Raw genomic sequence first — 18,227 nt, forward strand, 5'->3', positions numbered from 1 at the left:
CGTCAAGACATTGAAACAAAGCCGAATCCCGATTGTTAAAGTCCGTTGGAACGCCAAAAGGGGACCCGAGTTTACTTGGGAAAGACAAGATCAAATGCAAAGGAAGTATCCTCATCTATTCGTGAATTCGGAAACGCAAGATCTCGAGGAAGAAACAACGACTACTACGCCAACTTAAATTTCGGGACGAAATTTCTTTTAAGGTGTAGGTAATGTAACATCCCGCCTTTTTCCATTTACTTTTCCGTTTAACTATTTAAGTTCCGTTATATGTTTATAACACATCTCGTTAATACGCGTTTGAATTATCTCGTTTAGGTAATTCCCGTACCCGTTTCCTAAGTTGAGGGACTAAAGTTGCCAAATGGAGAAAGAGATGACTAGGTCAACTAGTCAACTCTTTCCTCTCCATTCATTTTATCACCTCCCAAATAATACTTCACCCTTTTTCTCTCAAAACCCTCAAACCTTCAATCATCATCCAAATTCGTTCAAGAAGGATTCGATCAAAACAAATTGCATATTTGAACTCCTCGTGATCTCCTCTTCGTTTCCATACCGATTTCATCAATTTTGGGTAACTTTCTAAAATCACTAATTCTTGTGTTCTTGAGATTTTTAAGTTATAAGGTTGTTAATTAGTGTCTATGGCTCGAGTCTAGTTTGTTTATGTGATTGTATGTTCGTTTTTGATATTTTGATGTAACTAGTTCATATTGAAAGATGACATGCTTAATCTCGAAATTTGAGTGTTCATATGTTGTTTGATGCTAAGAGATCATGTTTTAATTGTGTTTCTAGTGTTACTAGCTTCGTTATGATGTATAGTTTGATTAATGAAACCTCCTAAACTTGATTATGAAATTTGGTGAATTTAGATTAAGGTTTCATGAACTTAAAATGGACTTTTAATGATTTGAAGGACATGGAATGTTAGTTGTAAGCGTTAGGTTGTGTTGTATGCTTAATTACCTTCAAAACGGCATATCATATGTATAAATTGGATTCCCGAAACTTAAATTAAAATTGATAAACTTGAAACTTGAAAATAAACCTCTATTGATCGCTTGACGGGATTTCGGTTATAGTATATGATGTTTTTGCTTGATGAAAAGTGCTTAGTTGCGTTCCTTGTCGAAAGAGCTTTCCGATCATATAAAATACATGTTCTAATTGTTTGCGGTTTGTAAAATGTGTTGGTTTGTGTTTTGGTTCGTGCAATTGAGAAATTCAGCAAACAGGGCCTGGAAGGCATCTGGGACGCCGTCCAGACACTCAAGACGCCGTCCCACTCTTCAATTTGGGACGCCGTCTAGCCAATTAGGACGCCGTCCCACTCTTCAATTTGGGACGCCGTCTAGCTATTTGGGACGCCGTCCCATTGTGCTAAAACTGGCTGTTCACTTGGTCATTTGACATGAAAATGTTTGCTGTGCTACGGACCTCCGATTAACATGAAACTTGGCCAACATGCTCATATATGATTATATAACTTAGAAAAATTGTCGGATATCCAACCCGACCCAGTTGACTTTTCCGTTGACTTTGACCCGACCAAGTTGACTTTTAATCAAACTTAACCAAATAATTGTGCAATCGTTCTAACATGTTTTTATACTTGTACCTTGCATGAAACATGACAACTTGACTCACATGCTACATTATTGAGTCGTAACGAGCCATAGGACTAATTGAACATCTTTGACCTATCGTGTTTACCGTTATTGATACGACCTATTTGTTTAGGTCAAGACTAGCATTGTTCTTTGCACACGTTTACTTGTCGAAGTACTTTACTACTCGTGCACTCAAGGTGAGATCATAGTCCCACTTTTACTCTTTTTGAACTTACATTTGGGATGAGAAAACATAAACATTTCTTTTACTAAGTGAACACAAGTACAGGAAAACAAACATTCTACATACGAGTTTAGAACAAAATCCTCAATTCGATTATCATTAGTTACACTTGCCGGGTGTAAGCGAGAACTTATGTTGTATGGATCCATATGGGTTTGACAAACCCTCATTCAAACGGTTCGCTACCGTTTACGAATGAAATATATTTTCGAGAAACAGTGTATGTTCTAGCACTAAGTGATGGGGTTCAATGGAAGGAAATGTTAAGCATTGATAATTGGGTGCTCGTGAAACAAACTTTTGGAATGTATTACTATTAATTCATTGATGCAAATCTTGTGGTTCACTTGTACTTACTTACTTAAACCTATGATTTCACCAACGTTTTCGTTGACAGATTTCTATGTTTTTCTCAGGTCCTTGAACGATACATGATACATGCTTCCGCTCATTATTTGATACTTGCATTGGATGTCGAGTATATGTGCATTTCATGGAGCGTCTTTTGACTTTACTTTAAACCGTGTCGCCTAGATTTCATTCGTATTATAACGTTGTAACTTAACTATTGGTTGAACAATTCTTGTAAACTTTGGGAACAATCTTTATTATGAAATGAAGGCGACATATTTTGGTCAAACTTTGTCTTAAAGACTTATGACCACGTAACGGGACCTAAGTAGACGGCGCCGTCAAACATGATTTGGTCGGGTCGCTACACCGAGTCAAGAAGAAACGCCCGACGCAACGGACCAAAAATATCTAGTCTACTATGCACAAGAATAAAATATAATATATAAATAATTATATTAATTATTTATATATTTATATTTATTTTATATTATGTCGACAAGCTAGGAGCCAAAACAATGTGAGCTGTCCCTGGTCCTCATGCGAGTCGCATGGCCAGAAGGCCATTTCCATGCGAGTCGCATGACTCCAGATTTCAGGCCAGGTTCTATAAATTGCAACATTTTCTGCCGAGTAAAGAAAGAAAAAAAAAAAAAACACACACATACATATTACTCCGTATTTATTTTATTTATTATTTATATTATTATTATTATTATTATTATTATTATTATTATTAATAAGATTATTATTAATCTTATTATTTTTTTTATTATTAGTGTTATTATTTTTGCGATACAAAAATAATAATGTACATCAAATATTACGACGGAGTGCTGTCCAAGTAATTTTCAAAATGAGTTTTCGAGCAAGCTAGAGCTAAGGAAATTATGGGTTATTGCCAAGGAGGTTATGGGTAATGTTCGGGGGTATTTTTTGTGAATCAAACCTCGTGTTTATCATCTCCGATGCGTCTACGTGCTTTCCTGCAATATTGTATATCAATATTAAACAGTGAGTTTCATAAGATCCCTTTTACTCTCTACATTTTTGGGCTGAGAATACATGCAAATGCTTTATTAACCGATATACAATATTTATATGTGTGAGTTTCATTTGCTCCCTTTTTAATTGCTTTTGCAATATATATTTTTGGGCTGAGAATACATGCACTTTATTTTAAATGCAATGGATACAAGTACATACTAAATTCTACACTGAGTTTGAACCGAAAATCCCTTAGCTTTGGTAACTGTTAACTGCCAGTTATAAGAACTGGTGGGCGCGAGTAGTAGTATATGGATCCATAGGGCTTGATATCCCCGTCCGAGCTAGAGCGCTAGCCTTTTAACGGACGTATGCTATTTGAGAAGCGTACACGTTGGTTTACGTGTATTTATTAAGATGATTATACAAAGGGTACAAATTATATATACGTTAAGTTTAGTTACCAGGGTGCTCAATTTCGTAGAATATTTTGATAAACGTTTCTGGATGAAACAACTGAAATCTTGTGATCCACCTTTATATACAGATTATACGAAACATTAAAACTATGAACTCACCAACCTTTGTGTTGACACTTGTTAGCATGTTTATTCTCAGGTTTTCTAGAAGTCTTCCGCTGTTTGCTTATGTGTTAGACAAGCTATGTGCATGGAGTCTTACATGGCATATTTATCAAGGAAACGTTGTATTCACCAAATCATCACCATGTATCTTATTTTGACTGCATTGTCAATGGAAGTACTATTGTAAACTTATTTACGGTGATTGTCTATATGTAAAAATCATCAGATGTCGAAAACCTTTGATTTAAATATTCATTTATGGTGTGCCTTTTCAAAAGAATGCAATGTTTACAAAACGTATCATATAGAGGTCAAATACCTCGCAATGAAATCGATGAATGACGTGTTCGTCCATATGGATTTGGAGCGATCGTCACAGTTGGTATCAGAGCGTTGGTCTTAGCGAACCAGAATTTGCATTAGTGTGTCTAACCGGTTATTGTTAGGATACATTAGTGAGTCTGGACTTCGACCATGTCTGCATGATAAAAGTTGTTGCTTATAATTTTTTTTGTTAGAAATTACCTGCTTATCATTCCTTGTGTGGAAAATTACCTGCTTATCATTTGTAGTCTAGACACACCTTATTGCATGGATTGCATGACTAGTGTATAGACAAAATGAATATCTTAGCGTATCTGTTACTGTTACCTTTACTTGACAGTTTCCGAAAAGTTTCTCCGTAATTTGCGGATCCTTTGTACTATATAAAGGTATTCTATGTAATTAGAATATCATCCGATATCCGAAAATCATTTCACATCGAAAATTATTTATCTAACCGTGTAAGATGAATTCTGCAAGTAATTCGGGTTCTTCGGATTCCGATATGTGTTTCCACCTGAGTTCCGAAAGCAGTGTAACCGGAATGAATCAACCAATCAGTCACCACCAATTCTGGATGAATTGGGGATGGGTTCGTAATCAACTTAATCGATGGAGACAAGAGGAAGGCGATCCTTTCCACCAACCGAATTCACCTATTGGTGAGGAACCTGAGGCACTTACCGGCGAACCCGTTCGAAACACTATCTTTACCCTAATTTCCAGGATATTTCGCAACGATTATATGATAACTAGAATTTTAAACTTTATTCATCCTCTCGTACCAACCGCCAATCATCCCGGAATAATAGAAGAAGTTAACGAGCTTCGCGCTCGAGTTGTGGCTTTGGAGAATATGATGCACAATTTGCAGGCAGCACCGGTAGCACCACCAGAACCAGCAGCACAACCAACAACAGTACCAGTACCACCAACAACAACATCCGCACCGTAAACCTTAACCTCATAATCTGTCCCACGAGTATCAACCTCATACGAACCGTAGGCACCGAAGAATACTAATAACCATAAACGATGAAGTATTAATTCATAACTTCATTGGAGAAATATCCTGCGACGATTATGTAATCTTTAATATAGAAGAGATTATTCGTTTCTAGTTCCAACCGAAAATCAAATGAGTTTAATAACTCATTAAATCTATATTACATCTGAAGGAAATATACATACATATGTTTTCATAAAGATTGTAATTGAAAATCCTTTTGTACAAACTGTTAATGATGAGAATATTTTAACGGGTAGGTAATACCCTAGAAATATATAAATTCCACATTAATATGTTACACTATACATTCTTCAATTTTGATTCAACAATCATTAACTATACTGCTCAAACCTATAGATATACGTATCTGTTCATTGCAGAATAACCATTTTCATTCAATTTCATATTCTGATTTCGATAGATCAGAATCCAAGTCAAGATTAAACGAAAAACATCACTCTTAGATTCCTACATCTTTCAAAACCATGCTTCGAAAACCATGCTTTGAATTCAGAACAGTACTAGAACATCATATGATTACATTTTGCGTTCAAACCCATCGAAATTCTTGGAAACACTTCAACTAATGAACAAACGAGAAGACAAACCAACTACACGATATCTACGAGAAGAAAGATTTGTAATTATAATCATATATCTGGAAAGCTCTCGAAACCTAAGTAAAACTTTAACACGTATCTGTGATAAATCCTTCGGCATTATCATTACTGAAAATAACCTTGCAATTCCTTTTTAAAAGTATCCAGTATTATCACCCATTCAACTAGTCAACGACGACCTTTCAGACTTATAACTTTGGCATATACGTTTTTGTTACTAGGGAACCTTTTATGTTCCACCATATTAGCAGTAAATGTACCAGCGACTCCGTCACTCTGCTATTTGAATCTCTCCGGAAATCACTATATATACATTGAAACCCTATCATGTACTCATCCACATCTTGTAACAATAGTTGCCGTTCCAACTATCGGGAATTTGCAATCAGTATTTTGAAATCTTGCAGCACGTCTACGCCAACAGTTATCTGTGTACATATAACGTCTACCTCCTCGAATTACATACTTCGAATGTGAAGTTTCCGAAAAACACCCCAAACTATGAAACTAGTTCTCTGAAATTGGAACAATTCTGATGAAGCAGCAAAAACTGTAAACGACCTTAACAGTCAAAAGTTTGATGATACAGAATAGTATGGTGGTAAAGCTGAGAAAAAAAGAAGGTTTGAAACTGGAAAACGGATTGAGCAAAGTATGAAGGAGGGCTGTGGATAAATCACAAAGACTAAACCTGCCTTCAAAGAATACAAATGATTCAGTATCTGCTGAAGTCATTAACGAATACCTTGCTACTAACTCAAAATCCGTTACGAACAAATCTTCTTCATCATTCTTCGATATTAGAAATTCTAAGATATCATCGTATCTTTTATTATAAATATCCTCGATATTTCTGAAGATATTTTCATAAGTATTCTTATCTGAAATCATTCATCTCTTCGCGCTATCTGTATTACATCATAAAAGAAACTATTTTAGTTTCTAAATTCTGAAACCTTCAAGTTTAAAATTTGAATGTTTTGAAGTAGTGTTGGGAACTGAAGCATGAATTAGTATAATATAATGACACTTGATCAACGTGATTATATTACAGTAAGTCATGCTGAGTTTCTAATGGAACTTGATAAATGTTCACAGATCACACCATCATCATGACCCATGTTACATAACTCTTTTATTCTATTTAACCTCTAAACATATCAAGAAAATATTTTCTTAATGATTCGGTCTTTTCCGGATATTCTGGTAATTTGACAAATCAAGATCGTACCATTACGATTACCTTCTCAGAACATTAACTATGTTCATCCAAAACTCCATACCTACGAATTCTGGACCATTACAAGAGATGTCTAATCGCAAGAAGAAGAAACGAAGGGACAAAGCTCTGAAATAGAAATTGGAGTATAAATCACAGCAAATAGGAGGGAGCATTAACTGTGGATGTCAATGATTATAAAAAGATAGAAGCAGGGACTCTGAAAAATAAGGAAAGATATAAAATCCGATGACAACACATAAATTACAAACCGTGTATATCAATGCGTATAGCAATATAAAGACACGGGAGAATGAAAAACACTATAACCCCAAGGTAATGGTAGAAGAAAATAACTTCCTCTGGTGGTAGATGAAAAAGAAGAATGACAGATATGAAAGTTAGGAGTATATCAAGAATCAGAACTGGATGAAGCATTTCACAATCTTTTAAAAGTATGAAATGAGGAAGAAGATGTAGGAGTAGTGAAAATAATGAAATAGAAGTGGTCAATTTATAAGCGAAATATCAGACATAGCAATCGAGGCAGATTACGCATTTAATCAAAGAAAATCTTAATTTCCGCAAATTCTGAAGAATCAAATCTTATTTAGATTATGAAGATTTTCTATTCCTTAAAATCCGGAAATCAATTGTTACTACAACAAGAGATAAGACGCATCTCTATTCTCCATTTCACTTGATTACGATAACTTCTCTCATACGCTTCGAGTAATTGGATTGTTTTGTCCATATTATTCAACGGTGATAAAATTCTAATTATCAATTCATATTCATCATGAAAACATTTTTATTGTTAGCCATGACGACCTCACTCAAATTTCGGGACGAAATTTCTTTAACGGGTAGGTACTGTGATGACCCGGAAATTTCGACTAAATTTAAACTTAATCTTAAATGATTAATGATTTCGACACGATAAGCAAAGCCTATGAAGTTGAATCTCAAAATTTTGAACTATCCAATTACCCTTCGGTTGTTCTCAACGATTCGCGAACCATTATATGTAAATAGATACATATATATACTATAACTTGAAAACGTAACAAAGTTTTAATTGCATGATACCATACATTAAACTTATTGGTTTATATATCTATTTGAATATATATGATTTCAAGTTATTTAGTAAACGATAGTAACATTCGTTTATTGATTCGATTGATATTTAGATAAGTTAACTAAAGCGTTTAAGATGAACCAGTAAAACACTAATTTGCTACAGTGTTTTCAAATTGCCACATTACTCAAAATACTACAGTGTTTTCGAAAATCACTATTTGCTACAGTGAAATTAACTTTGCTACAGTGAATTGCTACAGTAAAATTTGATTATATAAATGTATTTTAACAAATAGCGAGACGATGATTTATAGAAGTAAATGACCAAAACACTCGAAAGTTTAAGATACACTTTGAGTGATATAATTAAGGGATAATTTAAGGCTATTGATAAGGCTAAAAAGGAACATATATTTCATAGCATTATCCCCCAAGAAAGACAGGATTTTAGTTGTAATTGTTCCATATTCAAGTAATATTCGTTTATATTTAATAAGTGCGAAGACAAAAGGCGAAAACGAAGAATTGAAGACGGAAAGGTCCAAAATGCTCAAATGTACAAGATACAATTAAAAAGGTTCAAATTATTGATGAAGAACGTCTAAAAATGACAAGAGTACAGGTTGCGGAACGCAAAGTACACGATATAAAATAGTACGCAAGGACGTCTGAAAATCCGGAACCGGGACCCGAGTCAAGAAGAAACGCCCGACGCAACGGACCAAAAATATCTAGTCTACTATGCACAAGAATAAAATATAATATATAAATAATTATATTAATTATTTATATATTTATATTTATTTTATATTATGTCGACAAGCTAGGAGACAAAACAATGTGAGCTGTCCCTGGTCCTCATGCGAGTCGCATGGCCAGAAGGCCATTTCCATGCGAGTCGCATGACTCCAGATTTCAGGCCAGGTTCTATAAATTGCAACATTTTCTGCCGAGTAAAGAAAGAAAAAAAAAAAAAAAAAACACACACATACATATTACTCCGTATTTATTTTATTTATTATTTATATTATTATTATTATTATTATTATTATTATTATTAATAAGATAATTATTAATCTTATTATTTTTTTTATTATTAGTGTTATTATTTTTGCGATACAAAAATAATAATGTACATCAAATATTACGACGGAGTGCTGTCCAAGTAATTTTCAAAATGAGTTTTCGACCAAGCTAGAGCTAAGGAAATTATGGGTTATTGCCAAGGAGGTTATGGGTAATGTTCGGGGGTATTTTTTGTGAATCAAACCTCGTGTTTATCATCTCCGATGCGTCTACGTGCTTTCCTGCAATATTGTATATCAATATTAAACAGTGAGTTTCATAAGATCCCTTTTACTCTCTACATTTTTGGGCTGAGAATACATGCAAATGCTTTATTAACCGATATACAATATTTATATGTGTGAGTTTCATTTGCTCCCTTTTTAATTGCTTTTGCAATATATATTTTTGGGCTGAGAATACATGCACTTTATTTTAAATGCAATGGATACAAGTACATACTAAATTCTACACTGAGTTTGAACCGAAAATCCCTTAGCTTTGGTAACTGTTAACTGCCAGTTATAAGAACTGGTGGGCGCGAGTAGTAGTATATGGATCCATAGGGCTTGATATCCCCGTCCGAGCTAGAGCGCTAGCCTTTTAACGGACGTATGCTATTTGAGAAGCGTACACGTTGGTTTACGTGTATTTATTAAGATGATTATACAAAGGGTACAAATTATATATACGTTAAGTTTAGTTACCAGGGTGCTCAATTTCGTAGAATATTTTGATAAACGTTTCTGGATGAAACAACTGAAATCTTGTGATCCACCTTTATATACAGATTATACGAAACATTAAAACTATGAACTCACCAACCTTTGTGTTGACACTTGTTAGCATGTTTATTCTCAGGTTTTCTAGAAGTCTTCCGCTGTTTGCTTATGTGTTAGACAAGCTATGTGCATGGAGTCTTACATGGCATATTTATCAAGGAAACGTTGTATTCACCAAATCATCACCATGTATCTTATTTTGACTGCATTGTCAATGGAAGTACTATTGTAAACTTATTTACGGTGATTGTCTATATGTAAAAATCATCAGATGTCGAAAACCTTTGATTTAAATATTCATTTATGGTGTGCCTTTTCAAAAGAATGCAATGTTTACAAAACGTATCATATAGAGGTCAAATACCTCGCAATGAAATCGATGAATGACGTGTTCGTCCATATGGATTTGGAGCGATCGTCACATAAAAGCATGTTAGAATGATTGCACAAACATTTGATTAAGTTTGATTAAAAGTCAACTTTGGTCGGTCAAAGTCAACGAAAAAGTCAACACGTTCGGGTCGGGTCCCGAACTATTTTTCTGAGGTTTTTATTCATATATAAGCATGTTAGAACAAGTTACATGTGAATCGGAGGTCCATAGCGTGCCAAACATTTTTCATATTTTGACCATGTAGGTCAGAATCAAACTACGCCTATTGTCGCGCCGCGACAAAGGCTGGCCGCGCCGCAGCGAATAACGGGTGCTGGTACCTGGTCAGTCTCAATTGTTTAAGTCCCAAACCAAAATTCAAACAAACATAAAACACAAACCGTAAACACTTAGAACTCGTATCTTATATCGTTGGAAAGGTAATTTGACAAGGAACACGACTAAGCACATTTCAACAACCAAAAACATCATTTGCAATAACCGACTTTTCAAATCAAATGATCAATCAATGCACACATTTAATGCTTCAAATTTTACAAGTGCACATTTATGATTCGGGCATTTAATGCATACAGAAAACACGCCGTTTTGTAGATAATCAAGCATACAATACAACTAACTACTTACTAACAATAATTCATGGCATTCAATGCATCAAATATTCATTTCAAGCTTATCAAACCCTAACCCAAATTCACCAAAATCACTAATCAAGTTTATGGATTTTTCTCAAGCAACCTACACATCAAATTGAAGCTAGTGATGTTAGGAACACATTTAATACATGCATTTATAACATTTAACAACATTCAAGCAACCAAATCATCAAATCAAACACACCAAAGTTCATATTCAAGCTAGTTACTTCAAACAACAAGATCGAGCATATAAATCATATAATCATGTTAGACTTGAGCCATAGACACTAATTAACAACTTTATAAGTTAAAAATATCAAGAACACAAAATCTAGTGATTTTAGAAAGTTACTCAAACTTGATGAAATCGGTATGGAATCGAAGAGGAAGTTGCAAGGATTCCAAATATGTAATTTGTTTTGATTGAAGCTTGCTAGATGTGATTTAGATGATGAATCTTTGAAATGAAGATTGAGAGAAATTTGGAAAGTATTAAATGAAAATGGAAATGAAAAGAAAAAGGAAATGGGGAGGTGGGGTTGACTAGTCAAAGCTAGTCACCTCTTTGGCACCTTGGCAAAATTAGTCCCTCAAGTTCGGTTGCGAGTGCGTGAGTTACCTAAACAAGATGTTTTAAAACGCGTATTAATGGAAGATGTTATAATCATATAACGGACTTAAAATAAATAAACGGAAATTCAAACGGAAAAAGGCGAGATGTTACAATTATCATATAGGCCCTTATTGTCTGGCCCAACCATGTCTCTGTTAAACGAATTCAACCCATTTAAGATTTGAGTTTCACCTTTGTCAACTGGGCTCACCTTTGTAGTCCCAATATCATCATTTGAACCTAACCCGTATTACCAGTTTCCGATCTCCTATTCTTTTCCCCATCCTCTGCAACTATAACGTCATCGCTCTTATTACTTTTTCTAGATTTATTACAGCCGACTTTTGCCTTGGAAGATGTTTCCTCATAATTATGACAAAAGAACTCTTCAGTTTTGGACTTTGATCTGATTATGTCTTCTATCTTTTCATCTTCCATTAATGGATCTTTAGCACCGTTTCCGTCACCGGAAAATTCATCTTCATCGGAGTATGATTCTGAACTCCAATCACTATTAATATCATCTTTCAATTCGATTTCCATAACATCACTGACTTCTTCAATAATTTTGACGTAAAAAATAGTATCACCAGCCTTTACCCTAACAACTTCTTTAATGAGTTCATGCCCACTTCTTTAATGAGTTCATGCCCCATTAGTTTGATAAGGACCCTACCAATTTTAAGGTTTTGATTACCCTCAAGCTTGCAGTTAGATAACTCCATTACAGGTCCCCACCAACCAGCAATCCTTTTGAAGTTGTTCTCTGTCCAAAATTTAATCGGTACCCCGATGACATTCAACCATGATAATCATCCCGAAGATGGAAGTTTCGAATCCCATTTCCTTATATTGTTAATCCACCTTTCAATATTGTGATTTTTTTTAGCAAGTATATTATTCACTGTTGATTCCGAATCGCCAATAATTTTTATCTCCAAGGCCACCCATATTTAATTTCCACATCCTTTAAACTTTCCTCAACACATAAATTCTTGATATGCAACAGATGTTCTATCCCTGATACGTCACCATCTATTGCCTTTAAAAAAAAAAAAAATTCCTTTTAGGAATTATTTTTATTTTTTATTTATTTTTTTTATTTTTTTTGAAAGGCAAGAAGTTTTATTAAAAAATAAAAGGTACATGAAACAATATCTAGCAAGAAGCTAGAAAAGACTCAAGACCACACACAACAATTATACGCACGAATAAAACAGAGACTCGAACAATGGAAACCACTAGCACAAATACACAACAAACAACGATTCGCGACTATCTAAATAAAACTACGATTCCGAATCCGAAGACGCGCAGGAGGAGCAACATGAGCAGCAAACATCGTCCTCTTCCGAGTCTTTCATCACATTCTCGATAAAAAATCTTTCGTGCCATCGAAAATTATCACGACGTCGGTTGCGTTTCATATTTTTCCGACCCCAAACATGTTTAATGAAGTGACTTTTAATCAGAGGATGGACTTGTTTTTCTTTTGCACTAAAACGAGCAACCGCGGTATAGATTAAATTAGAGGCCACTTTGCAATCATTTTCGGATGGGCTAGGATCAATCTCGTCACAATCTTCATTTTTTTTATTTATTTTTTTTATTTATTTATTATTTATTTATTTTTTTAAAAGCAAACAAATGACGCGCATCAAACCATTCAACCACTAATTCATACTTATGTTCTTTTAGGAAATACAATATGATATGAATGTGTCATGTACAATTATGAAAGACTATATAATATACAATATTATAAAAGTATATCTTACATTTGAGATATTTGCTGTTATATAGTCATATTAAAAATGATACAATTGATACTCTTTCTGTTTCAATTTAAATGTATATGCATATACATTCCTATATAAAAATAAAGAGTTTAATAAGTATTATTATTACATTATATTTTGTTTATTTTAAAATTTCAATATTATTATGTGCTACCTTTTACTTAATTTTTTTCTTGGAAGAAATCTTAGTTGGTATGACCTAAATGGAGTATTAGTTTTAGGTTTTAGATATGGATAAACCACATTATGTCTGTGGGGCCCATTGTAAGAAATGTATATGAACCAAGCCCAATCCGGGAACCCATATCATATTCTTTTTTTTGTCTCCATTTTTCTAGAGCCTACCACCCGATAAATGCGACTCTCTGGATAAAGTCGGTCCCACCTTGTACAAATTCACTAATTTACCCCTAACGTTCTTGATAAGATCACATATTCCCCCTTCTGGGACCCACTTCCAGTTGTTAGTCACATGTATATCACGTGTCTGTACTAACGTGGAAGACCCCTCTTCTTACAAACCCAGCTCACTTCAACGAACATCAAAGCTTTCGTTTAATTTCATATTTGCACCTTGAAGTTCCGACTGTTTTTAATATTTAACCCAAACTTTTGTATTTATCAATATACTCCCTGCTACATGACTCTTAACATATTATAACGATTTGTTACTTTGAGCCTTTGAGGATAACAAGACAATATATTAAAGCTATACCTTGATGCTTTTTCCCAATACAGACACTTCTATAATACGAAGTATATAGGTTTTGATATTGTCTAAATGTGATGCTTAATTTATTTCTCTAAACTTTTAAGTTAATATTAAAGTTTTATATATTATCAATTGCATAAGTCTCCACTTAACTTAAGTAGACTATTTTTATTTGATCATTGTAATAATGGAAGTTTAGGTTGAGCAAAGCACAACCTTGGAGGTATGTTTCAAACTCTTGAGGGATAAAACTATATAATAGTTTTGGCTCACATTTCACATGAGGTGGATTGAATAACTTTCATTTGTCTGTATAAATTAATAAGGTATTTATAAATGTTAAAATAACTATTATTGAAGTATTAAAAAATAACTTAATAGAAAATAGAAAATGTTAAAAGAAATAACCATTTAGGTTTTTTGCCCGACATACTTGTATTTTCGTCATTTTTTTTGGGCTCTCAAGCCTCTTCCAATGTAATATGTTGTTTTTTCTTCATCGTTCCGATGAAGGTTTAATATATATATTTTTTTTTCGCCGTAAAAAAAAATTAGAAAATATAGCCTGTCATGAACATTGTAAGTATAATCATGAGACAACATTATAACAATTCATTTTATTTTCTCTAATAAAACAGTATTTATATTTATATTTATTCTAAAATAAACTAAATAGATTGTACTTCGTAACAAATATCATAGAGGTTCTAATAGTCAAAAACATATGTTTTGATTTTGTCGATTTTAAGCCTCAATAAATACATAAATTCTTAATTAGCTTAACCATACTATTTCTTATTTGATCTACCAGCACGTACATGAACTTTGAGGTATGGTTCAAACATGACTTTGGAGGTATATTTCGAACGCTTATCGGAAAACATTGTTTAAAATATTTAATTGGTATTTCACAAGATCTAAATTGATTAACATCCGTTAATTTGTTTACATTTAAACTTGATTTTATAATTGTTTAAATAACTATATTGAATTATAACAAATGATTTTACAGTAAATATAGTATGTTATAAACAATGTAAGTATATTAAAACAACATTATAACATAGCATTTTATGTTTTCAAATAAATTTTTTTTTTCAAATAATGTTTTCAAATAATACCGTATCCATATATGCATCTATTTATTACGGAGTATATTGTATGTAGTATTTTAAAAACAAACAAACACTAAATTATAGATTGCATTTAACAACAAATTTCATAGGGGTGCTAATTATGATAACAGGGTAATGTTTCAATATTTTCAAAAATGAGAGGGCTTGTCCCAGCTTTTCATATAAGAAATACTGACAAAATAAGGTATCTCCTAGAAAGACTTGATACTCCGTATATAAACGACATTTTCAAGACGTGCCATAATGTTGTTATTCGTTCACGGACCCACTATTTGTGAGGTCCTCATTGGCAGAGTTAGTGGTGGGACACGTGGATTTGAATAAGTAATTAATGTCCGTACAAAATGAGGTGGGTGGATGTGGAAATTTGTTTTGGCCAAAAGTTGTTCCTTACTTCCACATCCTTATCTTCTTTCATACTCCGTAAATTTTTATGTAACATACACCCATCATTTATAATGAATTTACTTTTGTGCCATTTGTTGGTGAATGATTATGCAACAGTAGCTTACTTATATTTGTGTTTTGATCCTTTGAAACTTCCATAGCTTGTCTAGATTTTGTTGGTCCGTTTTGGTGTGGTTTGCATTTAAACTTTTTTTGTAGGGCTTGGTTTGTTAGAATTTCTAGTTACGATGCTATTCGGATTTTTGAATTTTTTTTTCTTTCGTTTTTGGGTTCTTTCGTCTTTTAGGAAAATTCCTTTTGTTATGGAGTAGTTAAGTTTTTTTGGCAAAAAAAAAAAAAAAAAAAAAACATATTTTTGACTATATCATTCATATCATAGGACCATTACCTCACATCACAAACCCATAATTTACCAATATACTTAATAGACAAAATTTGTCTTATTAGTTATGAATAGTACTATTTAGATTTTCACTTTTCACAAACCTAACCCCTAACTTCCATTAAAATACAAATCGTACCCCTCACTTTATACATATATTCTAAATTATTATTTATCCCATCACTGACACCAAAAATACTGAATAATAACACCCATCACGCTTTATCGACTTGTACAGTGCGCTCAAACAGTAGGACCCACATAGGCCACTACTGTGCTATTTTTTTTTTCTCCAACGATAAAATAAGCAACTTCCGTAAAAGGAACAACCCTTCAATGCTACCAAAAGATGTCGCAAAACATTCTTTTTTACAAAATAGATCAACAAACTTAAAAAAAAAAAAAACCCCGAACGCTAAAAGAAGCAACTTTCACAAAAGAAACAATCCTTCAATGTTAGATGTTGAAAAAAATTCTTTTTTACAAAATAGATCAAGACTTTTTTTTTTAACTCGCATTTAAAACGGAGCCCCCGGCGCGAAGCGAGGGCTCCACAACTTGTTAATAAATTTAATAATCGGCTTGCTTCTTGGAAAGCGGGTCTCCTTTCTTCGGGTGGTAGGCTCACTCTCATTAAGTCGGTTTTGGGGAGTATAGGCATTTATTATATGTCACTTTTTGTTTGCCCGGTTACGATTGTTAATAAAATCGAAGCATCTAGAGCTCATTTCTTTTGGCGTTTTAACAATAATAAACGTAAAATGTCTTGGGTAAAATGGGAGAATGTTCTTTCTTCTTTTGATATAGGTGGTTTAAACGTTGGTAGCTTGAAAGCATTCAACTTGGCTCTAATTCTTAAATGGAAGTGGCGGTATTTTAATTGCAAGAATGACACTTGGGTCGACGTTATAAAGGCTATCCATGGAGATCGATTTGATAAAGCCATTGGGGGTAGTCCTTGGGCAAACATCGTTGCCACTTGTGTTAAACTGGATGCCGATAATATCCTTCCTCCTAATCATATTGGTCTTCACGTAGGTAATGGTTCACGCGTTACCTTCTGGACTGATCCATGGCGCGGGCCGATACCCCTTCGAGATCGTTTTAAGAGATTATATCATCTTGACAATAATAAGGAGGACAAAGTTGCGGATAAATGGAACAATGATAACTGGGTTTGGTCATGGTCTCGTGATGCTATCGGGTCTAGAAATGCAGCCAGTCTCGAGCTTCTTTTACACGAACTCGAAGAGGTTCATCTCACGGATCGAGAAGATTGTTGGAAATGTTCACTTGATGGCGATGGTTTGTTCACGGTCAAGAATACTCGGCGTTATATTGATAAGGTCACGCTCCCATCGTATCACATTGGGACAACTTGGTTAAAGTCGTTACCTAAGAAAGTTAATATCTTTTGGTGGAGATTCAAACGAGATGCTCTCCCGGTTAGATGTAACTTGTCCGCGAGAAGTATTGTGGAAGATTCGACTACATGTCCTATGTGCAACTCGAGTTCCGAGAATATCGATCACTTATTTTTTGGTTGTACCGTGGCCTTAGATGTTTGGCGGCTTATTCGGGTTTGGCTAGATTGTAACTTGCCTGTGTTCAATTGTTGGATGGATGTGGAAACTTGGATCGAAGGAGCTTCTTTGTCGACTTCTGCCTTGCTTCGTATACAATCTATCATAGTCACAACCCTTTGGATCATTTGGAGACATCGGAACGGCATCGTTTTTAATGATATTGTTATTAGTAGATGTAATTTATTTGATGTCATTAAATTTTTTGCTTTTCGTTGGCTAAAAAATAGAGGTCGTGTGGTTTCAAATTGGAACACATGGCTAATAAGCCCGTTGTAATTCTCTTTCAGCGCCATGCTGGGGAGTCGTTGTATTGTTCTCTCATAGCAACTTGCTAGAGAGCGTTTATTTTTTTTATATACATCTCAGTTGCCGTTAAAAAAAACACTAAATAATAAATACTACAATAATAACAAATTAAAGAATGACATTCACAAGGCCACACATTTCGTCGCCATCATCGACAATATTATCACGGTTTGGTTTCGGCATACGAGTTTCACTAACTCATGCATGTGGTGTGAAAATTTTGAGTGACCATTTTTTTTCGTGATCATTTTTAACTTTTTTTTTCCGTGATCATTTTCGTATTATATTTTTAACACTTTCACACAAAATGATTTTAGCAGGACATATAATTGTTGGTTGTCGGATTAGACAATGACATGGCTAATACAT

At 33.9% G+C, this 18,227-nt stretch overlaps 1 protein-coding gene across 1 annotated transcript; it reads left to right on the forward strand.

Moving 5' to 3' along the window:
* Positions 1-16,727: 16,727 nt before the first annotated feature.
* On the forward strand, positions 16,728-17,828 carry LOC139864611 (uncharacterized). The gene has a single exon (XM_071853190.1). The coding sequence runs from the start codon at positions 16,728-16,730 to the stop codon at positions 17,826-17,828; it is 1,101 nt and encodes a 366-aa protein (XP_071709291.1).
* The last annotated feature ends 399 nt before the right edge of the window (positions 17,829-18,227 follow it).

This window comes from Rutidosis leptorrhynchoides, chromosome 8 (assembly GCF_046630445.1).
Source record: "Rutidosis leptorrhynchoides isolate AG116_Rl617_1_P2 chromosome 8, CSIRO_AGI_Rlap_v1, whole genome shotgun sequence".
In the NCBI taxonomy this organism is placed as follows: Eukaryota; Viridiplantae; Streptophyta; class Magnoliopsida; order Asterales; family Asteraceae; genus Rutidosis; species Rutidosis leptorrhynchoides.

Coding starts and splice junctions, on each gene's coding strand:
- LOC139864611 (XM_071853190.1), top strand. CDS start 16,728: ATGTCTTGGGTAAAATGGGAGAATGTTCTTTCTTCTTTTGATATAGGT.